This window comes from Squalius cephalus (genome assembly GCF_949319135.1).
Source record: "Squalius cephalus genome assembly, chromosome: 14".
Taxonomy (NCBI): Eukaryota; Metazoa; Chordata; class Actinopteri; order Cypriniformes; family Leuciscidae; genus Squalius; species Squalius cephalus.
In genome coordinates, this window is record NC_137135.1 from 31,098,782 (window position 1) to 31,116,307 (window position 17,526).

The following is a 17,526-nucleotide window of genomic DNA, read 5'->3' on the forward strand; positions in this document are numbered from 1 at the left end:
TTGAACTAACCCTTTAAGATATTAGTCTAGTTCTAGAATTTCCCACAGAAAATTTTCCATTCATTAAGAACAATAAAGCACTGCAAAAAAAAAAGGATAACAAATTTGACTCAACTTCAACCCTCTAGTTTTATTCCTCTTTAGATTACACACAAAAAACTGTCAAAAGAATACACTGAGTCTGCACTACAGAAGTTTCCATCTCAATGTTTTACTTTTATGTCAGGAAGTGTTTTTTCTCCAAACAAACAGACTTTGACCTCTGAAAAATGAGCAGTAATAATGTGATTCTGTGTGCCTCACAAAAATAAATTTTTTAACAACAGGATCCATGCAACATCCTCGTAATAGCAGCTTTCTCCAAAACAAACACATCAGTGGATTTGCACCTGAGCCAAAACAGAAACTTCACGGGGGATTTTCTTTATCCTGCAACATATGCAGTGAGATGAACTGCTACATGAGTCATATCAAAATGTGCTCTGTGGAATAACATATTACATTTCAATGATGCCTGTATGCTTTATTTTTACATTCAATGTGCCTCTCTCCAACACACTTTTATCTTTCTAACTGAACAAAACTATTCCCATTAGACTTTTATACACACTCAGATGCATACCTACATTAACATGTATTATTTGGCTGATGCTTTTATCTAAAGTGACTTAAAGCAGTTCAAGGTAACCTTACAAGCTGAATCAAACCAAACCTACTCAAGGTGCCTTATTCTCGTGGTGATACTGGAAATATGGTCAAGAGGAGAGGTTCAGGTGTGCAAAAAGTATAGCTGGTTCAAAACCTTTGTTAATGAGGTGCAATCCTAATTCAACCTTACAAACATGTGATCATGATTCTATAACAACAACTGTGTTCACTACAGATTCTATAGCAACCTCACTGCATAAGGGACACAGAGATCATTATGACTCAGCATCTGCTGCATCTCTTTAGCTCAGTCTCACTCTCACATGATATAATCAACATCATACCACTGAGATGCTGAAACTGGCCATATCTGACCACAACACGACTGACATGTAACAAAACAACTAAGGCTGTGGTAACATTTATGGCTAGGGAATACATTGAATAATCACAATGTGCTTGCTATGATTATACTAGCCACATTAAATTAATCAATAATCTTAAATACTGCAATGATTTTAATGCAGCGTTATTTTTTTTTGGGGGGGGGGGGGGGGGTCATCAAGTTTCCTAAAGACTAACTTCACAATCTTTTCTTGTTTCTTGCATGAGAGCATTAGGATATATAGGGCCACTGATTTAAACGTCTTGAATAGTGCCTTTGATTTAATCATCGGTAGCAAAAATGGCATTAGAATAGGTAAATTTGAGTTACAATTCAAGTGAGTTCAATGTTCAAGTACAATCAGGTTCCTGCATCTACAGCCCCATATCACCTAAACGGCTGTGGCAAAGTAGTTTTGTACACTGATACAACCTCTAAAACCAGCCTTTCAAAAAATAAAGAATATCTAATACTTGCGTTTAGCTGCATCACAATTTAAGCCTTAAGAATGCTGATTCACTATGTGTGTGTACATTTTCCCCATAATCCAACCACTGATTTCAGCAAAACATCATTATCCTGTGCTGTGTTTCTGCAATAAGAGCATATAACAATGGATGTTAAACTTTCCATATCACTGCTGTGACCACATCATGCTTTATAGCGCTCTGAATATGAGACTTTATCCAAATGTTCCAGGATATGGCTATTATCATGTGCAAATGGCTGTGTAAACAGTTACGACTGGTGTTACTGGCAAAAACTGAAGAAACTAAAATCACTGACACTAAAATCATTTAGATCTATTATTGTCACATGGAATCAATGTTGATGCCGTTGAAATTCTGCAGCAGAGCGATGACATCTCAGATCATTATATAATCTCATGTATACTTAATTTAGCCAAGGTTGCAAAGCCGAATCTGTGTTATAAATATGGTAGAACTATCACTTCTACCACTAAATATTGCTTTATAAATAATCTTTCCGATCAGTTTCATCTTGTCAGCATCCCAGATAGCTTAGAAGAACTTGATGTTGCAACAGAAATGATTGACTCTCTCTTTTCCAGCACTTTATCTGCTTATTTTTCAACACTTTTAGAAGAAAACAAACACAACCCTAAGTATTTATTCGAAACAGTGGCTAAATTAACGAAAAATAAAGCCCCAACACCGGACGTTTCCAAACAGCACAGCAGTAATGACTTTATGAACTTCTTTACTTATAAGATTGATAATATTAGAGAGAAAATTATAACTATGCAACCGTCAACTACAGTATCGCATCAGACAGTGCATTGTGGTCTTCCTGAGGAAAAATTTCATTCATTCATTGCTATAGGAAAGGAAAAATTGTCTAAATCAACGTTTAATTATCTAAATCAACAACATGTATGTTAGACCCTATACAGACTAAGCTATTGAAAGAGATGCTTCCAGAGATCATAGATCCTCTTCTTAATATCATTAATTCATCTTTGTCACTAGGATATGTACCAAAAACTTTTAAGCTGGCTATTATTAAACCTCTTATTAAAAAAATGCAACTTGATCAGTATGGAGTACCACAAGGCTCAGTACTAGGACCGTTGCTGTTCACTCTGTACATGCTACCCTTGGGAGATATCATTAAGAAGCATGGAATTAGTTTTCACTGTTATGCTGATGATACTCAGCTCTATATTTCTTCGCGCCCCAACAAAACGCACCAATTCACAAAATTAACGCAATGCATAGCTAATATAAAAATTCATGACTAGTAATTTCCTACTACTTAATTCTGAAAAAACAGAGTTTCTAATTATTGGGCAAAAAACCTCTGCACGTTTTAACCCAGAATACTGTCTAACACTTGATGGGTGCTCTGTTAGTCGGTCTTTGTGGTCTTTTGAGTCTTTGTCGTCGGTTAGGAACCTGGGTGTGCTCTTTGATACCAATCTTTCATTTGAAAGCCACGTTTCTAGTATCTGTAAAACCGCATTCTTCCATCTTAAAAATATATCTTAATTATGACATATGCTTTCAATGAAAAATGCAGAACAGTCCATGCGTTCATGAAATCAAGGCTAGATTATTGTAATGCTCTACTGGAAGGTTGCCCTGCACGCTTAATAAACAGTCCAGTTGGTCCAAAACGCAGCAGCTCGAGTTCTCACTAGAACCAGAAAGTATGACCGCATTAGCCCTGTTCTGTCAACACTGCATTGGCTCCCTATTAAACATTGTATACATTTTTAAATATTGCTGATTACTAACAAAGCACTAAATGGTTTAGCTCCACAGTACTTGAGCGAGCTCTTAACGCATTATAGTCCTTCACGTCTACTGCGATCTCAAAATTCTGGCCAGTTGATAATACCTAGAATATCAAAATCAACTGCTGGCGGAAGATCCTTCTCCTGTTTAGCACCTAAACTTTGGAACAGTCTTCATTGTCCGGGAAGCAGACACACTCTGTCAGTTTAAATCTAGACTAAAAATGCATCTCTTTTACCTGGCATTCATATAGAACATTATACATATCTATTATTCAAATCAGTTAAATGATTATTAGGCACATAAATCAGGTCAGCCGTAACCAGGGACACTTCCTGTAACACCTGATGTTCTCGTTACATCATAAGAAGAATGGCATCTACGCTAATGTTAGTCTTTCTGTTTATTCCGAGGTTTACTGAAGTCAGTCGGATCCAGGCCGTATCCAGATCAGATGGTGGACCTGCGCCTGGACCCATCCATGACGCATTCCTGAAGTGCCAGCCTCATCAGCCCTGTGAAGGCCTCATCGACACGACAGCCATCGGCACTGATCCTCAACAAACTCATCTCCATATCGGCGTGATGACTTCGACTTCCAACCAGATGGAACTGGATAAATATTCTGAATATTCTGATCCAATCTGACTTCTGACCTGTAATGCTGCCTGAATATTAATCATACACTGTTTGTTCATTGGCCAGAGAACTGGACCCCGACGGAGCCTGGTTTCTCCAGAACACTGAATGAAGGTTTTTTTCTTCATTCTGTCACCTGATGGAGTTTTGGTTCCTTGCCACTGTTGCCTTAGCTTTTGGCTTGCTGAATTGGGGACATTTAATATTCAACAATATTATTGATCTGCCTTACTTAAGGTGGACGATGATGCAATTTTTTTCTAGAAACAAACTTTGTTGTACTATTTTTATGTTATCACTGTGAAGCTGCTTTGATACAATCTGTATTGTAAAAAGTGCTATATAAATAAAGGTGACTTGACTTGAACTGTTATAAAATAGTTTCAGCATTTAAGATTTACAGATGCTTCCAGCATCTTTTAAAAAGCACGTCTGGTCTCCTGTAAAGATAAAAAATATTAAGCTCAACGTTCATGTCTATGCTGTGGCCTTGGGGTTAGAGCATGGGATCTGAAGCGAGGTTGAATCTGGCTTGTGACATTTAAGTAAATCTCCCAAAAACATATCCAGGTCACATCACATATCACCTTAAATTTAAAATGAAAAAGAATTAATATTTTGCATTTAGAAAATGATGCCTATTTTAGGATCATTAAGATGTTTTGCATTGTGACATTATTTTCAATGCAATTAAGCACATTTCCTGCACTTATGTTCTGTGTTATCATTGAAGGACGTTACCTGGGAAGCATGTTGCTAGGTGTTCGATGAGAGTCTCTTGTGTGACGGTCTTACGGGCAGAGTTCATGGCAGAAATGGCCAGGCACAGGATTTCTCCCAGTGGTATAAACTGGGATTGGCTGATGGGAGACATGCTGATAGGAGACACATCACCTGCAAAGCACAGAGATCAAAGGTCAAAGATGTGTGGCAGAGGTGAAAGGTTAAAACGTTACATTGGTGGCTTTAGGAGTGCAGAACAGGTATCATGACTTTCTGAGCTGATCAAAGTTGGTGTAAAGTTTGTGTAAAGTTATAAATAAAGTTATATAAATACACTAATAACAGAATAATTAACTGTCCAATATTTAAATTATTTCAAGAACACCTGCATCATTCGATAACATTCTAAAATCAACACAAAACACTATAGATACACAGACATAAAAATTCTGGCAGATAACAACAGGCCAATAATTATTGGGATAAATAGCCATTATTTTAATTCTCTATTTTGTGTAAAAAACAAACACTTAAATGCTACAGTTTTGACATCACAGTATTATAACTGAAAATATGAAAGATTTAAAATTTGGTAAACATTAAATGATTAGTGTTTTTAAAGTGTCATGAAACCCCCCTGTTTTTGGCACTCATCGTTCACACCACAGACTTGAAAAAGACTCAAGAAATGGGTGTGTAAAGCTGTGGAAAAGTGGGAACCAATAAAACACAGTTCCGAAACACACTCATTATTCAGACAAATGAATATTAAAACCTTGATGCATTTTAAAAATATAACCCTATGACAACAAACTCAAAAATCTTATCATTAGAGACTACTAACAACGATCATGAACAAATCAAATATGTTTTCTTCTGTGTATCAAAATACTTTGTGTCATTGCGTTTATAATCAAACGTACCACTGTATTAGTGTCTTTATTTGCACATATATATTTCGTTTGAAGAAGACATGATGAAATATGTGTGCATACACTGTGCTTGTTTATGTTTGGAGCACTGGTGAATGAAATATATACCCCAAAAAAACCTTGAAAACCCGTCAAGATATGAACTATGATCCAGAAATTGATCCGTGTGTTGTTACATTAAATATTGTTACAGCCATATTTTCCATGTCTTGGTAGTCAAAATCCAGCTCTGACTGCATCGTGGGGAAAATTCTAACACTTTTTTTTTTTTTACTATACTTAGAAACACAAACACTTAAGACATGTCCGAACACAAATCTGAGCCGTCAGGTAAACGAACAGCGCTGTATCAATCATTTGTGACATTTGAATTTTCTGCTGTAATGCGCTCTCATGCATAATACAGTGCAGTGATTGGATTAAAAGAGTTTATTCCCATGAATAATGCAGAGAAAAGCTCAGAAACTGAGAAATATACTCTCCAGCCACAGCAGCCAATCACCACTCCGAATTAGCGCATTAGCCTTTGAAAAACCCTTATCAGTTGACCTCTACAATATACTCTCAAAACTACACCTTGGCAACAGATTGCTGGCAGTCCAACAAAAATCACTTTCCAAAAACGTTTTAGTCTTCAGTCACTGTTTTCGAACAGCCCTGCTGCAGAAATGACATATCCAACCTTCAGCCTACTGAAATCAAATCTCTGACTTTGACACAACTACAGACTTAACACTTGCTCTCTGAACCGACCTACATTCTGTACTACTCAAAGACCTCTCCTAAAAATAGCACAGAACATCTGGTGCTATACTCTCCAGTAAAGGCCCTGGATGAGACATCCAGAGGAAGCAGCACTCCCAGTCAGCAGGCCTTGGCACCTGGGTAAGTAGCTCAGCATGGATCCCTAGCTCTTAGGATCCAAATCGGGCTTATCAAGCGTGCAAAGCGAGGACAGAAACACACTGTTAATGCACCTTCCTTGCAGGTGAAGAACAAGGGTAAGCTGATTAAGACAAAACACGTGAGAAGTGCACAAAGTGAGTTAGTGTCCATGTGAAGGTGGAAAGCAATAACAGGGCAAGACTGATAAAGATGAAACGCTGACCTAAGATCTGTTTGATGCCACTTGGGCTGTAGATGCAGGAACCTGATTGTAGATGAACATGGAGGTGGTGTTTCTTCTAGAGGAGGATTACATGATCTACAGATATGCATAGGTATCCCATTTACAGTCTGGCCTGGTGCCATTACTTGAACAATGACCAAGATGTTGTCAAACCTGCTAAAATTAAGAGGTGTACAAGTAACACGAGATTAACAGAACACCAAACAATTATAGTGAGCAGTCTGGGTTCAAAGGCAACCACAACACAATTATGTACAATGAAGAATACCTTTTAGTATGTGGTCACCTGAGAAATAGTTAAGTGCAAAACAAGAGTCTTAAAATGGACTAGCGAAATAACTAACCAGGGACTGGTCATTCACAGACCGTCTAATGCATACTGCACAAAAAAAAGAAAATGCCAATAGCTGGCTGAAACCAGCTTAATCCACTGGAAAACAAAGCCATGTTAGAAGGAAGAACTAATCAATTTCATTTGTCACAGTAGCATCAAAGCTTTGAAATATACTAGAATTTTGAGGCACGTAGTAGCAAGAAAACTAGTTACCTATGAACATTATATTCTGCTTTGTAATCTGAATTTCTGCCCATCCAAATGTAATAAGAACTATTTCCCAGATGAAAAAAAAAAAAAAAATGAATTGGTTAGTTGAATTGGTAACACTGTAGGCTCCCCTAATAAGCACAAAAAAAACCCCAAAACAAATAATGCTTAATCACTTTACATTCTGATTAAAAAACAAATCTCTTCTATTCTGAATGTGCAGTCTTTAGTCAGAAGCTGTAAAGTGGACAACTTTTACTAATAAGCAAATGAAAAGTAACCAAGAGTATGTATATGTATGTATATGTACAGAAATAACTTAACGGTATGCCTAAACATCCTGAGCATGGATATATTTCAGTCATATAATGTTGTTTCCTCATCCTCATTCTCCATCTCCCCTGTGAGATATTTTACACCAGACCACCTCTCCTCACAGACACTGACATCACTGTTTTCCTTCTCCTTCCAGGAAAGAGCTCCAACCGCCAGACTGGGACTGCGGTCCTGCGGCCCAGTCACTCGTGACCACAGACATTGTATAGTAAACACACTGCAGTCCAAACATCACTTCACCAGCGGTCAGAGCAATTTCTCAGTTCATCACTACAGTACGTCTCACACAGAGCTCCTGAACTAGACAACCTTGCATGCACGGTTAGGCGACATGACCAAAATCATATATTACGATATCAGTCATTTTATTTCATGATCACAATATATCACGATACAGTTATTTTTGCTTTAATAAAGGTTATGATATCATAATTATCACTATTTTCATTTAAAAACTAATACTAGCCTAAAAAAAGACAAGTAAACAGTGATAAAGAAAGAGCAAGAAAACGCACTACAATAAAACAAATGCACAAATGAAATAGACCTACCTGAAAAACTTCAAGCATAAGAAATACTACATAAATTGTATAAAGTAATCAAATGTATAAAAAAAACACTGCATAGTCATCACTGTGTAAATTAAATAAACATTTGTATTAAAGTAACAAAAGTAATTCATTCAAGAGCAGTGAGATTTTCTCTCTTTTTTTGTTGTTTGATTAACATTAATAACGATGGTAAAGGTAAATTTGGATGCCGTAACTTTAAGACCGACTGCACGGATCTATTAAACTTCTGCGTTTTCTTTCAGCCGATTACGTATTCTTAAGACATAAATGACTGTTTACTTGCAAACACATGGTCATTTTGATACATAAGTACAGTATGTGTATTAAACCGTTCAAGCCCAATTAGGCGTCAAAAATATGCAGCACTCATGCACTCTATGCAGCAGCTTTATATACTGAAAATATTTGTCTTTCGCTGCTTATTGCGCTTCAACGATATAAAATCAGTTGTTTTTGAACCGCAATGCTTAAAAACACATGCAAACGATAAGCTTTCTTGACCGCGCAGCACAGCAACGTCACGTGAGCGTAAGCGCGATAGAGACGATAGTTCAAATTTCTACTGGGTAATCATGTCTACCGGTATATCACCCACCCCAAGAGGAAATGATCTGAAAAAGTGAGAGGGACACTTTACACATCTCATCAGGGTTGTTCGATGATGCAATGTTCGGTTGGTAGACATTAAGTAAGACAGAAGTAAGTAATGCTTACTTTAAAACACACAACATTCTAGGTTTAGAATAAATAAATAAAAATCACTTCTAAAAATACAATTCCCAGCAAGAATGTAAAAAAGCAAGAATATTCCAAATCTCCAAACAATCATTATGTTTTCACATCACAAGGGCACTTTGGCATAAACGCTGTTTTCCGATAAAGCTAGGTCTTATTCCAGAAAAACTGGTTTCATTACACAATAGCCGTAGTGAAAGAGGACAAAAGGGGAGGAGCTGCTCTGCTTCCTGAGTGAGCTTTGATCTCTCTGATGGTCCATGCGTGTTGTGATGGTGATGATAGCATTCAACAGCAGGACGCGACCAGCTCTCTGCATTACAATGAGGACTGAAACTCAAACATCTGCAGCAAACTGTCATGGTGTGTTCGGACTCAAAGTCCTGCGGTTATTTCAAATAAAATACTCAATAGGAAATTTGGGTTTTCATAAAAGTTGAAAAAAGAAAGCGATCGAATGTCAGATCTTATACCAAGGCTCTCTGGAATACTTGTTTCTGATTGGTCGATGCAGTCAGATATTTTTTGTAAAATTACTGCTGATGTGTATATTTGATTGCTGTAAAAGCCAAACCAATTCCTACACAAATAACATTTTCCACACACTATCATATAAACAACCAATCACTAACAATTCAAATGTCATTTGCTTGTGAATTGGACCTTGTTGGAATTAATGAACACATTACCCCTGATACAGCATATTTAAAAATCATCAAGGTACTGTAACTCATTTCAATCACTTACAACAGTAAAACTGTGGTAAGATTCAAATTAGTCATTAAAAAGAAGAAAATAACCACACAAAAAAAAAAAACTCACAAAAAATTGGTTTTACTTTTGTGTAAATTGTAGAGAGGGACAATTCCAACACTTACAAACAAGTATTCTTTGAAGTTTTTTGGATGTGAATAGCATATAAATATGGTAATCATTTAGTTCTATGGTATATATCAAATTACTATGGTACTGCTATATGATGCCATCACTGTATCACAGTACTTTAAATCGCAAGGGAAGCCTTAAAAAAAAAATAACTCAAAGCAAATACAATGCTTTAAACTTCCAGATGCTCTGGGTGAAAAAAGCATGTCAACTGAACCGTGGAAACTTTCACAGATATCTGGGAAACCAGGAAGTGACCTCACATGCAACAAAGAGCAGCATTATCAGAAGCAAAATGGAAAACATGTGGTGTTGCTGTCAGCTTTAACCCCCAGCAGGGAGGGAGGAAGAGAATGGCAGACATTTTCAGATCGTCCTGCTCCATTTGTCCACCCCCACCCCCCTCTAAACAGCAAGCCCAGAACAGGGGGCTCGTCTGATGGGTTCGGCACAAGTGTCGAAGGGTTGAAAAGCAGTCCTTCTTTATCTGATCCAGCCTGCAACAGCTGCATCACTGCCCTGGTGAGATCAGCACGGCACTGACAGGGTTAATAAAACACAAGCGAGACACATGACATGGAGAGAAACGCAGAGGAAAAGAGGATGATAGAGACAACCATCCTTGAATTAGCAAACATGAATGTGTTTTGCTACGGAGGCGTTCGACATCAGATAATGGAGGAGGAGGTCCGCAGAAGACGCGCTCACGCCTGACGCTGTGTAGTAAACAATCCCCCCACAGCTTGGGCTCTTTGTCCAAACACCTCCCGATCAACCCCACCCCCTCTTTTGTGATTCATTCTGACAACGCAACAGCACACGCGTGCAGATGAACGCGCGATAGAAACACAGCCGTGGCTGCGATGAAAGAGAGAAGATGATCAAGCTCTACCTCGGTTTATTCCGTGTGGCTCCAGCTCCTAAAATCCAAGCAGACTTTGGGATCCTTCCGAGAGCCTTCCACAGACAAATGAGCATTCACTCCAGGGTCTTACCCAGCATGCTCTGGTCCACACAAAGAGAGGGGAGGTGTGACCAATCACATTGGTGGCTGAGCTTGCACTGTTTTTTTTTCTTTTTTTTGGTAGGGGAGGGGGGGGGGGGGGGTCCTTACAACACTTGCTCACTCCCAGGAATGCCCACTGACACAGTCTAGTGGGCGGGCCCTTGCAGAAAAGGTTGTTATGGCAACGCATCCCTGTTGTACCTAGTGCCTGTTCTTCCACCACATTTTCTCTCTTTCCGCTGCTCTGTTACTGGTTCCACAGATTTTCCCCACTATGCCACATTCTGCTAATTAATAATTTAAGGAATCAGACTCAAAGCACGTTTTTCCAATGTGTAATAAATGCATGACTTTTAATACTCATTTAAAAAAAGATTTTTTTCCATCTTCGGAACATCACTTGTATTAGACCCTTTATCTCTAGGCTTGATGCAGAGAGGATTATTCATGTCTTTATTACATCGAGGACTGATTATTGTAAATTACTTTTTAAAGGTCTGCCAGCAAATTCTATCAAAAGGCTGCAATATATATATATATATAACTCAGCTGCACGTGTTTTGAATTATACATCACTCTAGGGGTTGAACAACTTCTGATTTTGAAGTCGAATGTCTGAAGTCGACATTTATGTGATTAAAGTCGAGTCGACGTCGACTAGTCGCTGAGGATGTCATTAATGAACAAATAAGCCTGAACCTCGAGCTGAGACTCGAACGCGGGTTGCCTTGTGCACAGTTACAGCATATGACAGCGCTCCAAAATAACAGCTTATTTTTCAGCTCAGTTTTTTTTGTCTTTGGGTTGTTATATTTCTCACAGATAGAACAGTAAAGACTACATTTATATGAATGCATATATGGGTGTGAATCATTTCTACCTTGCAGCGTCTCTACTAATAGTGAAGCTGTGGGGTTTAGTTACTAAGAAATATATGCTAGAACTCTTCAGTTTCTAAGCTATTTTATTGATAAATCACAGAACAGTGCTGACATTACATTTCTGCGCCACTAAATGTTTGTGTGCGTGATCTCCACTTGATCTGTGAGATACCTTCTGTATGTGTGTGCGTGTGCGATCAACTTACGTGTACAATAAGCTGTTTAAAACATGCATTTCAATGCTCAATTTTGAGCATCCAGATGGTATAATCAAACATATCTTGTGGAGAGCTCTCGGAGTATGCAGTTATTTGTCATTTTAACTGTTGGAAACGGAGCGTAAAAGTGCGTAAAAGATTTCTTATCCTGTTGCGCCCTCTATAGGCCATGATCAGTGACTAGTTTACGATAGGGTGACCATACGTCCTCTTTTTCCCAGACATGTCCTCTTTTTTTGGACCCAAAAGCGTTTTTGCATTGCTTTAGGTGCCGCCTTCTCGCACACCACCATTGGTCGGTCGGTCATGTAAGTAACGCAAACATTGGTCAAACTGCATCTCAATCATTACCCTCAGCACAACGGCTTGCTTGTCAACAGTGGCACATGGCTCCTGAACAGCATTAAAAAAAATTCACAGTTGATTTACAGAGAAAATTCCTGTGTTTTCGTCTCGGTCGGGATCTGTGTGAAGCAGAATGCATGACCTGCAAAGCTGGCACGTACGTGTTAGTGTCGAATAAAGGTGCTATATAGCAACCTAGAAGCACACATAAGGAAAGTATACCAAATAACATCAGGAGGACTGAAATGATTTTTTACTGAAAGTGTTTTTTTTTTTTTAAATGGCAACTGCTTTTTTATTTTATTTTAACCTATGGACATGAAAAGAAACAGTGTCATGTAAAAGGTGTTAAAAGCTAAACTTTTTTTTATTTGTTTGTTATTATTCTATTGTTGCGGGCCAAAAGTTGAATAGGAAGGATGCATTACTTTATGTATTTAAGTTCAATAACATGATTTTTGATATTATATTATATTGTATTATTTGTTATTTTGTGTTCTGTAACATTGTAGCACTTTGAGTATGAGAAAGGCACATTACTAATAAAAATGTACTATTATTATTATTACTACTACAACAACTGCATTTTGGGGAAGGAGATTCCTGTTTTTTTTTAATAATCAGAGTGCACAAGAGTCGAATGACATCATGCACCACAAATGACCCAAATCCAACGTCACTTCCATCTCGAGGCAAACGATGAGTGTGTATGATCATGGTACTGGTAGCTGTTATTATGGCGAGTGGGTGTGAGGAGGAGCTGGAAGGAAAGAGGGGGAGGGGGTTATCACGAGAGAGGGGGAGGGGTGGTCTCTTAAAGGACAATCACAAAAGGCTCAGGCTTTATTCAGAAACACAGAGGATCTGCTGTCTCATGCAGTCGGCCCCTGAAATTAATTCAGGTTCCCAGGGTTGACTGACAGATCTCCCTATAAAAGGAACCGTTAATCACACTGTGAATCAATTCTGGGTGATAAAATAGTCCCATTTACTTGGAAATGGAAAATAAATGGTGTTTTTACCAATAGACTGGTTTGCAATAGTATTTTTTTATTATTATTCCTTCTGAGCCAAATATCACTATTAATATTGTATTCAGCAAGAATGTATTAAAATATTAAAAGTGACCATAAATGTATTTAGAATGCTAAACATTTTTTTTAAATATAAAATGTTACAAAATATTTCAAATATTTTTTTTTAAACTTTGTTTAAAGAATCCCCCAAAAAATATATATAAATAAATAAATAAATAAATTATATATATATATATATATATATATATATATATATATATATATATATATATATATATATATAATTAATAATAATAAAAAAAAAAAAAAAAAAAAAAAATATATATACATAATAATAATAGTTACCACAAACTTTGAATGGTGACAGCTATTATACGAGTGGCTTGATGCAGTGCAAGATAATCAGAGAACTTAAAAAAATATATATAACGCAATATAAAAAATGCAGCCTGCTGTTCCAAATGTCATTGACCCTTTAGAAGCTTTATCTGCCTCACGAGTAAAATTAAATTAATTGCTAATTACAATAGACTTCTCTTGACACTGAAAAAAGTTTAAGGCCTGTACAAATTCTAGAAATCGTGAAAAATGGAAATAATTAGCAATCAAACAATGTAACAAACATTTAGACATTTTATGTTTCCCTTCGTCCATAAAGACGTTGTGGTCTTGTATGCTCCTCACCACATCTGCACTATAACCGAACCATTCAGGGTTTTTTTTTCATGAAGTCCTAGCTGGAACAGCCCAGGGCAATTTAGCCCAGGTTATTAATTTTTACAGCCTGCTGCTTTTCATAAATTACAGACACAAATTAGTCCGTTTAGTCCTATATCAATAGATAAATGTCCATGCTGACAACAACTTCCCCCATAATAAGTACTAAACAAATAAAAGTTACAAAAGTGCACTGTTGCATTAAACATTATAACACACATGCTCTACACACAGACAAAAAGCACATTACAGCGGTCACTGTGGCATTCAGTGTCAGGATATCTGACAGGAGAGACCAGATGCCACAGCAACAAATCACCTTATAGCTTGTGTTGGTGAGGTGGGACTACATGAGATGCTATATTTTATTAGAGAGAGATAAGTGGAGATTATCTTCTAGAAAAATAATTAATTTGTCAGAATATTGATTTTATTCAAATATGGCCATGTACAAAACGTAGTGATGCACCAAAATGAAAATTCTTGGATGCAACCAAAAATTGTGCACACATTGGCTAAAAACCAATTAAAGAAAATTATTTAGATTTTCAAAGATTATCTTTCATTTATTTTTCATTAGATTAATTAAACTTGTCAAACATCTACCTTATGAATTTGTGCAACTAAAGGTTAGGTGAGTGTCTTTTTTATGTTAAAATTATCCCAGCTACAACTCAATCAAGTCAGTCAAACATCGATTTCCCCAAAAGTGTAAACTCTGGGACAGAAACTTGTTTGAAAACGGTCATTATTTTTGTAATTCCATTACAAACATTACAAATATGATGCTAGTGGAAGAGAAGAGTCGACACACTGCACCTTTAATTACTGATACCAACTGAACATTAGGCCTAATGGTGCATTGCGTTCATGTTATGTCGAAAAGATTGTATTTACGATTGTAGATTTTCTTTAAGCCCTGATCATTATGAGTTGGCGGCATGTCAGTGAGAAACATGGCGGAGCACCACAATATTTATAGGTATTTAGCAGTGGCATTGTCAGGCTTTTTTATTTACAATAAAATAAGCTAATTCCTTGCACATTGTAATATATCAATATCATATGTAACGATAAAGTTCACAGTGGCTTCATAAATTTATAAAAAACTTTAAAAAGCAAAACACACCTGATGCACATTCTTTGTTCTTCATTTTCCAGAAGTAGAGTTAAAAAACCTTGTGTAGTTGATTAAGAGAAGGTACACTTCCATCTTGCTCCGACGAAAGTGACTTAAACGCACCTGACTTCCTAAACACGACTTCTCAACTCGTAAATACGAACTTCCCAGGAGGACTTGAACCCGCCATAATTCTCTAGTTACTGTTGGCTGTAACACTAGATGGTGGTAACGGAAAGTCTAGACATGCAGGGTGAAGTTGAAAGTGCCACAGATATGAAAGAATTCCAATTTTTGGCTACTTCAATCTTGCGTCTCGTCTCCAGGACGGATCAAAACGTTCAAAAAGCTGTCAGGCGGAATTTTTCCCCAATTCGTGTGGCAGCATGTTTATGCCCCGTGGATCTGCCCGACTTCAATCACGGCACAACCTAAATGAATGAGATGTGTAGCCTCTTAGAAAACAGAAGCTCAGACTGTTTGGCACATCTTCCACACAAAAAAATGACTTTGTTTCATGGCTCAGCTCAAGGGGAGACATCAAAGAAAACTAATTCTAGCTCAAAATATGACTGCCCTCCACATACCCTCGACAGATCACTTCAGCATTACATCTGTGATGCAATTGGAGCTGAAAATGTCGAAATCGGCCCTAAGTTTTAAATATAATACAGAAATCATTGGCTTGTAAAGGTTTTGATGTGAATGATTACAGCTGTATTGCCAATACCCCACAGTGCAGCAGGGGCTTCCGTCAGCTGCTTTGTCATTCAAATTGAACCCATTCAAAGAGCGAGTGCTATGGCAACATTAAACAAACAAACTCGACCAAGCAAACACACTGGCTTGATATTAAAGACCCAATTAAAATTGGATTTCCGTCCATGTCTATTAGCTTTGAGGCCGTCTATATGCTAGCATACACATTTAAAATGTAAAATATACATATTTTGGAAAACACACCAAAATATTGAGGACTCACGCTTCATTATGCAGCAGACATTTGTCCGTCAATCATATACTCTCATGTGCTTGCCAGAGTGATATCACTATACCTGTTCTGCTGCGTGACCCTGAGGACATGACACCCGAGACTCCACCAGTGGTGTGCAAACACTAAGGAAAGGTGTGTACACGATTGTGAGAAGAAGCGTTTACTTTGTTCTCACACCATTAAAATAAATTGGATCATTGCGTACCAAAAGACACTTTGAAATGAAGATAGGCCCTAAACAAAAGAGTAAACCAATATAGGTTGATAGATTTTTATTTCAAACCACATCATTTCTACGAAGTACGGATAAAAGCAATGTTTGAGCAATAAATGTTTGTTAAGGTTTGCTTTGAACTAGTGCTGGGCGATAGGACAAAAAAAAAAAACCCCAACATATATCTGTACTTTTTTGGTTGAACGGCGGTATATAGCTCTGTATTTTCTCTGTTTTTCTATTTGGATTAAATTATTATTTTTTTTTTAAATCACATCCTGCCCAATGTTGTCCTACAAACAATGTTCATATTGGAGGTATGAAAACAAATATAGTGAATGTAACAGGCTATGATAAATAGCCTATTATATGCAAAAAATGGGTTAAAATCACATTAGATTCTAACATTATTTTTTACATTGTTACATTATTATTACAATGATTTTGTTTTTAAATTCTCTAAACTAAAAATTAAAATAAAAACAAAAGTACAGACTATTTATATAAGCCTATATTAGAATATACCTGTGAAATGTAAGTTGTGCACTGTGGAAAACACATCTCAAAAGCATTAAACAGCGCAAGTATGTATCTGTCAGACTCAGCATGTCAGAGCATCTGACCTTTAAACCTTACAAAGCATGGCTCATGTTTAGGACAAAGTGAATTACGCACCTTCCCCGTGGCTGCGTCCTCCGCTATTTTTCAGATGTGCTCGTATCAAACTACTGTATATCGATATAAACTGTATTGCCTCATTCCATATCGTTTATAAAAAGCAATATATCAGATATATCGATATACAGCACAGCCGTACTTTGAACCCTAGCTAACAAGCTAAGGGTGTCCTGCAGATCGTCCCGCGAGCTCGTACAGCGCTGTCAAAAGAAATGTTGAAGAAAACGCTTGCAGTTTATTGAGTAATTGTTTAAGGCCATTTCACAATTTCAGTCATCGTACAGTCTCCAACCAAACCTTATGAATATGGAGAAATCACATCCCTGCCAGTGCTTGCTTGTGCAAAAGTCTCTTGATTCTAAACTGATTCTGTCAAAAGGTTAACTCCATAAAAGTAAACATTGTGAATTATACTCAAGACATACTAGTTTAATTTGACCCAGAAGTGTAATGCGTAGGGCTGATAATCAGATTCAGCACACAGACAGAACTGAGGATTTGACTCCTGACGCTCTACACAGAGTTCCGGA

General features: G+C 37.2%; 1 protein-coding gene across 6 annotated transcripts in view; it reads right to left on the minus strand.

The window, feature by feature from the left end:
* The window catches only part of stox2b (storkhead box 2b), an 86,210-nt gene that overhangs the window by 8,609 nt on the left and 60,075 nt on the right, over positions 1–17,526 (minus strand). For 4 of the 6 annotated variants that reach the window (XM_079892967.1, XM_079892971.1, XM_079892972.1 and 1 more), the window contains exon 2: positions 4,672–4,824. In XM_079892967.1, the coding sequence (XP_079749093.1) occupies positions 4,672–4,824 (153 nt within the window). Of the gene's footprint in view, positions 1–4,671; positions 4,825–10,678; positions 10,794–15,119; positions 15,188–17,526 lie in introns of those variants that run through there. The other 2 variants (XM_079892969.1, XM_079892970.1) reach the window with 2 other exon arrangements.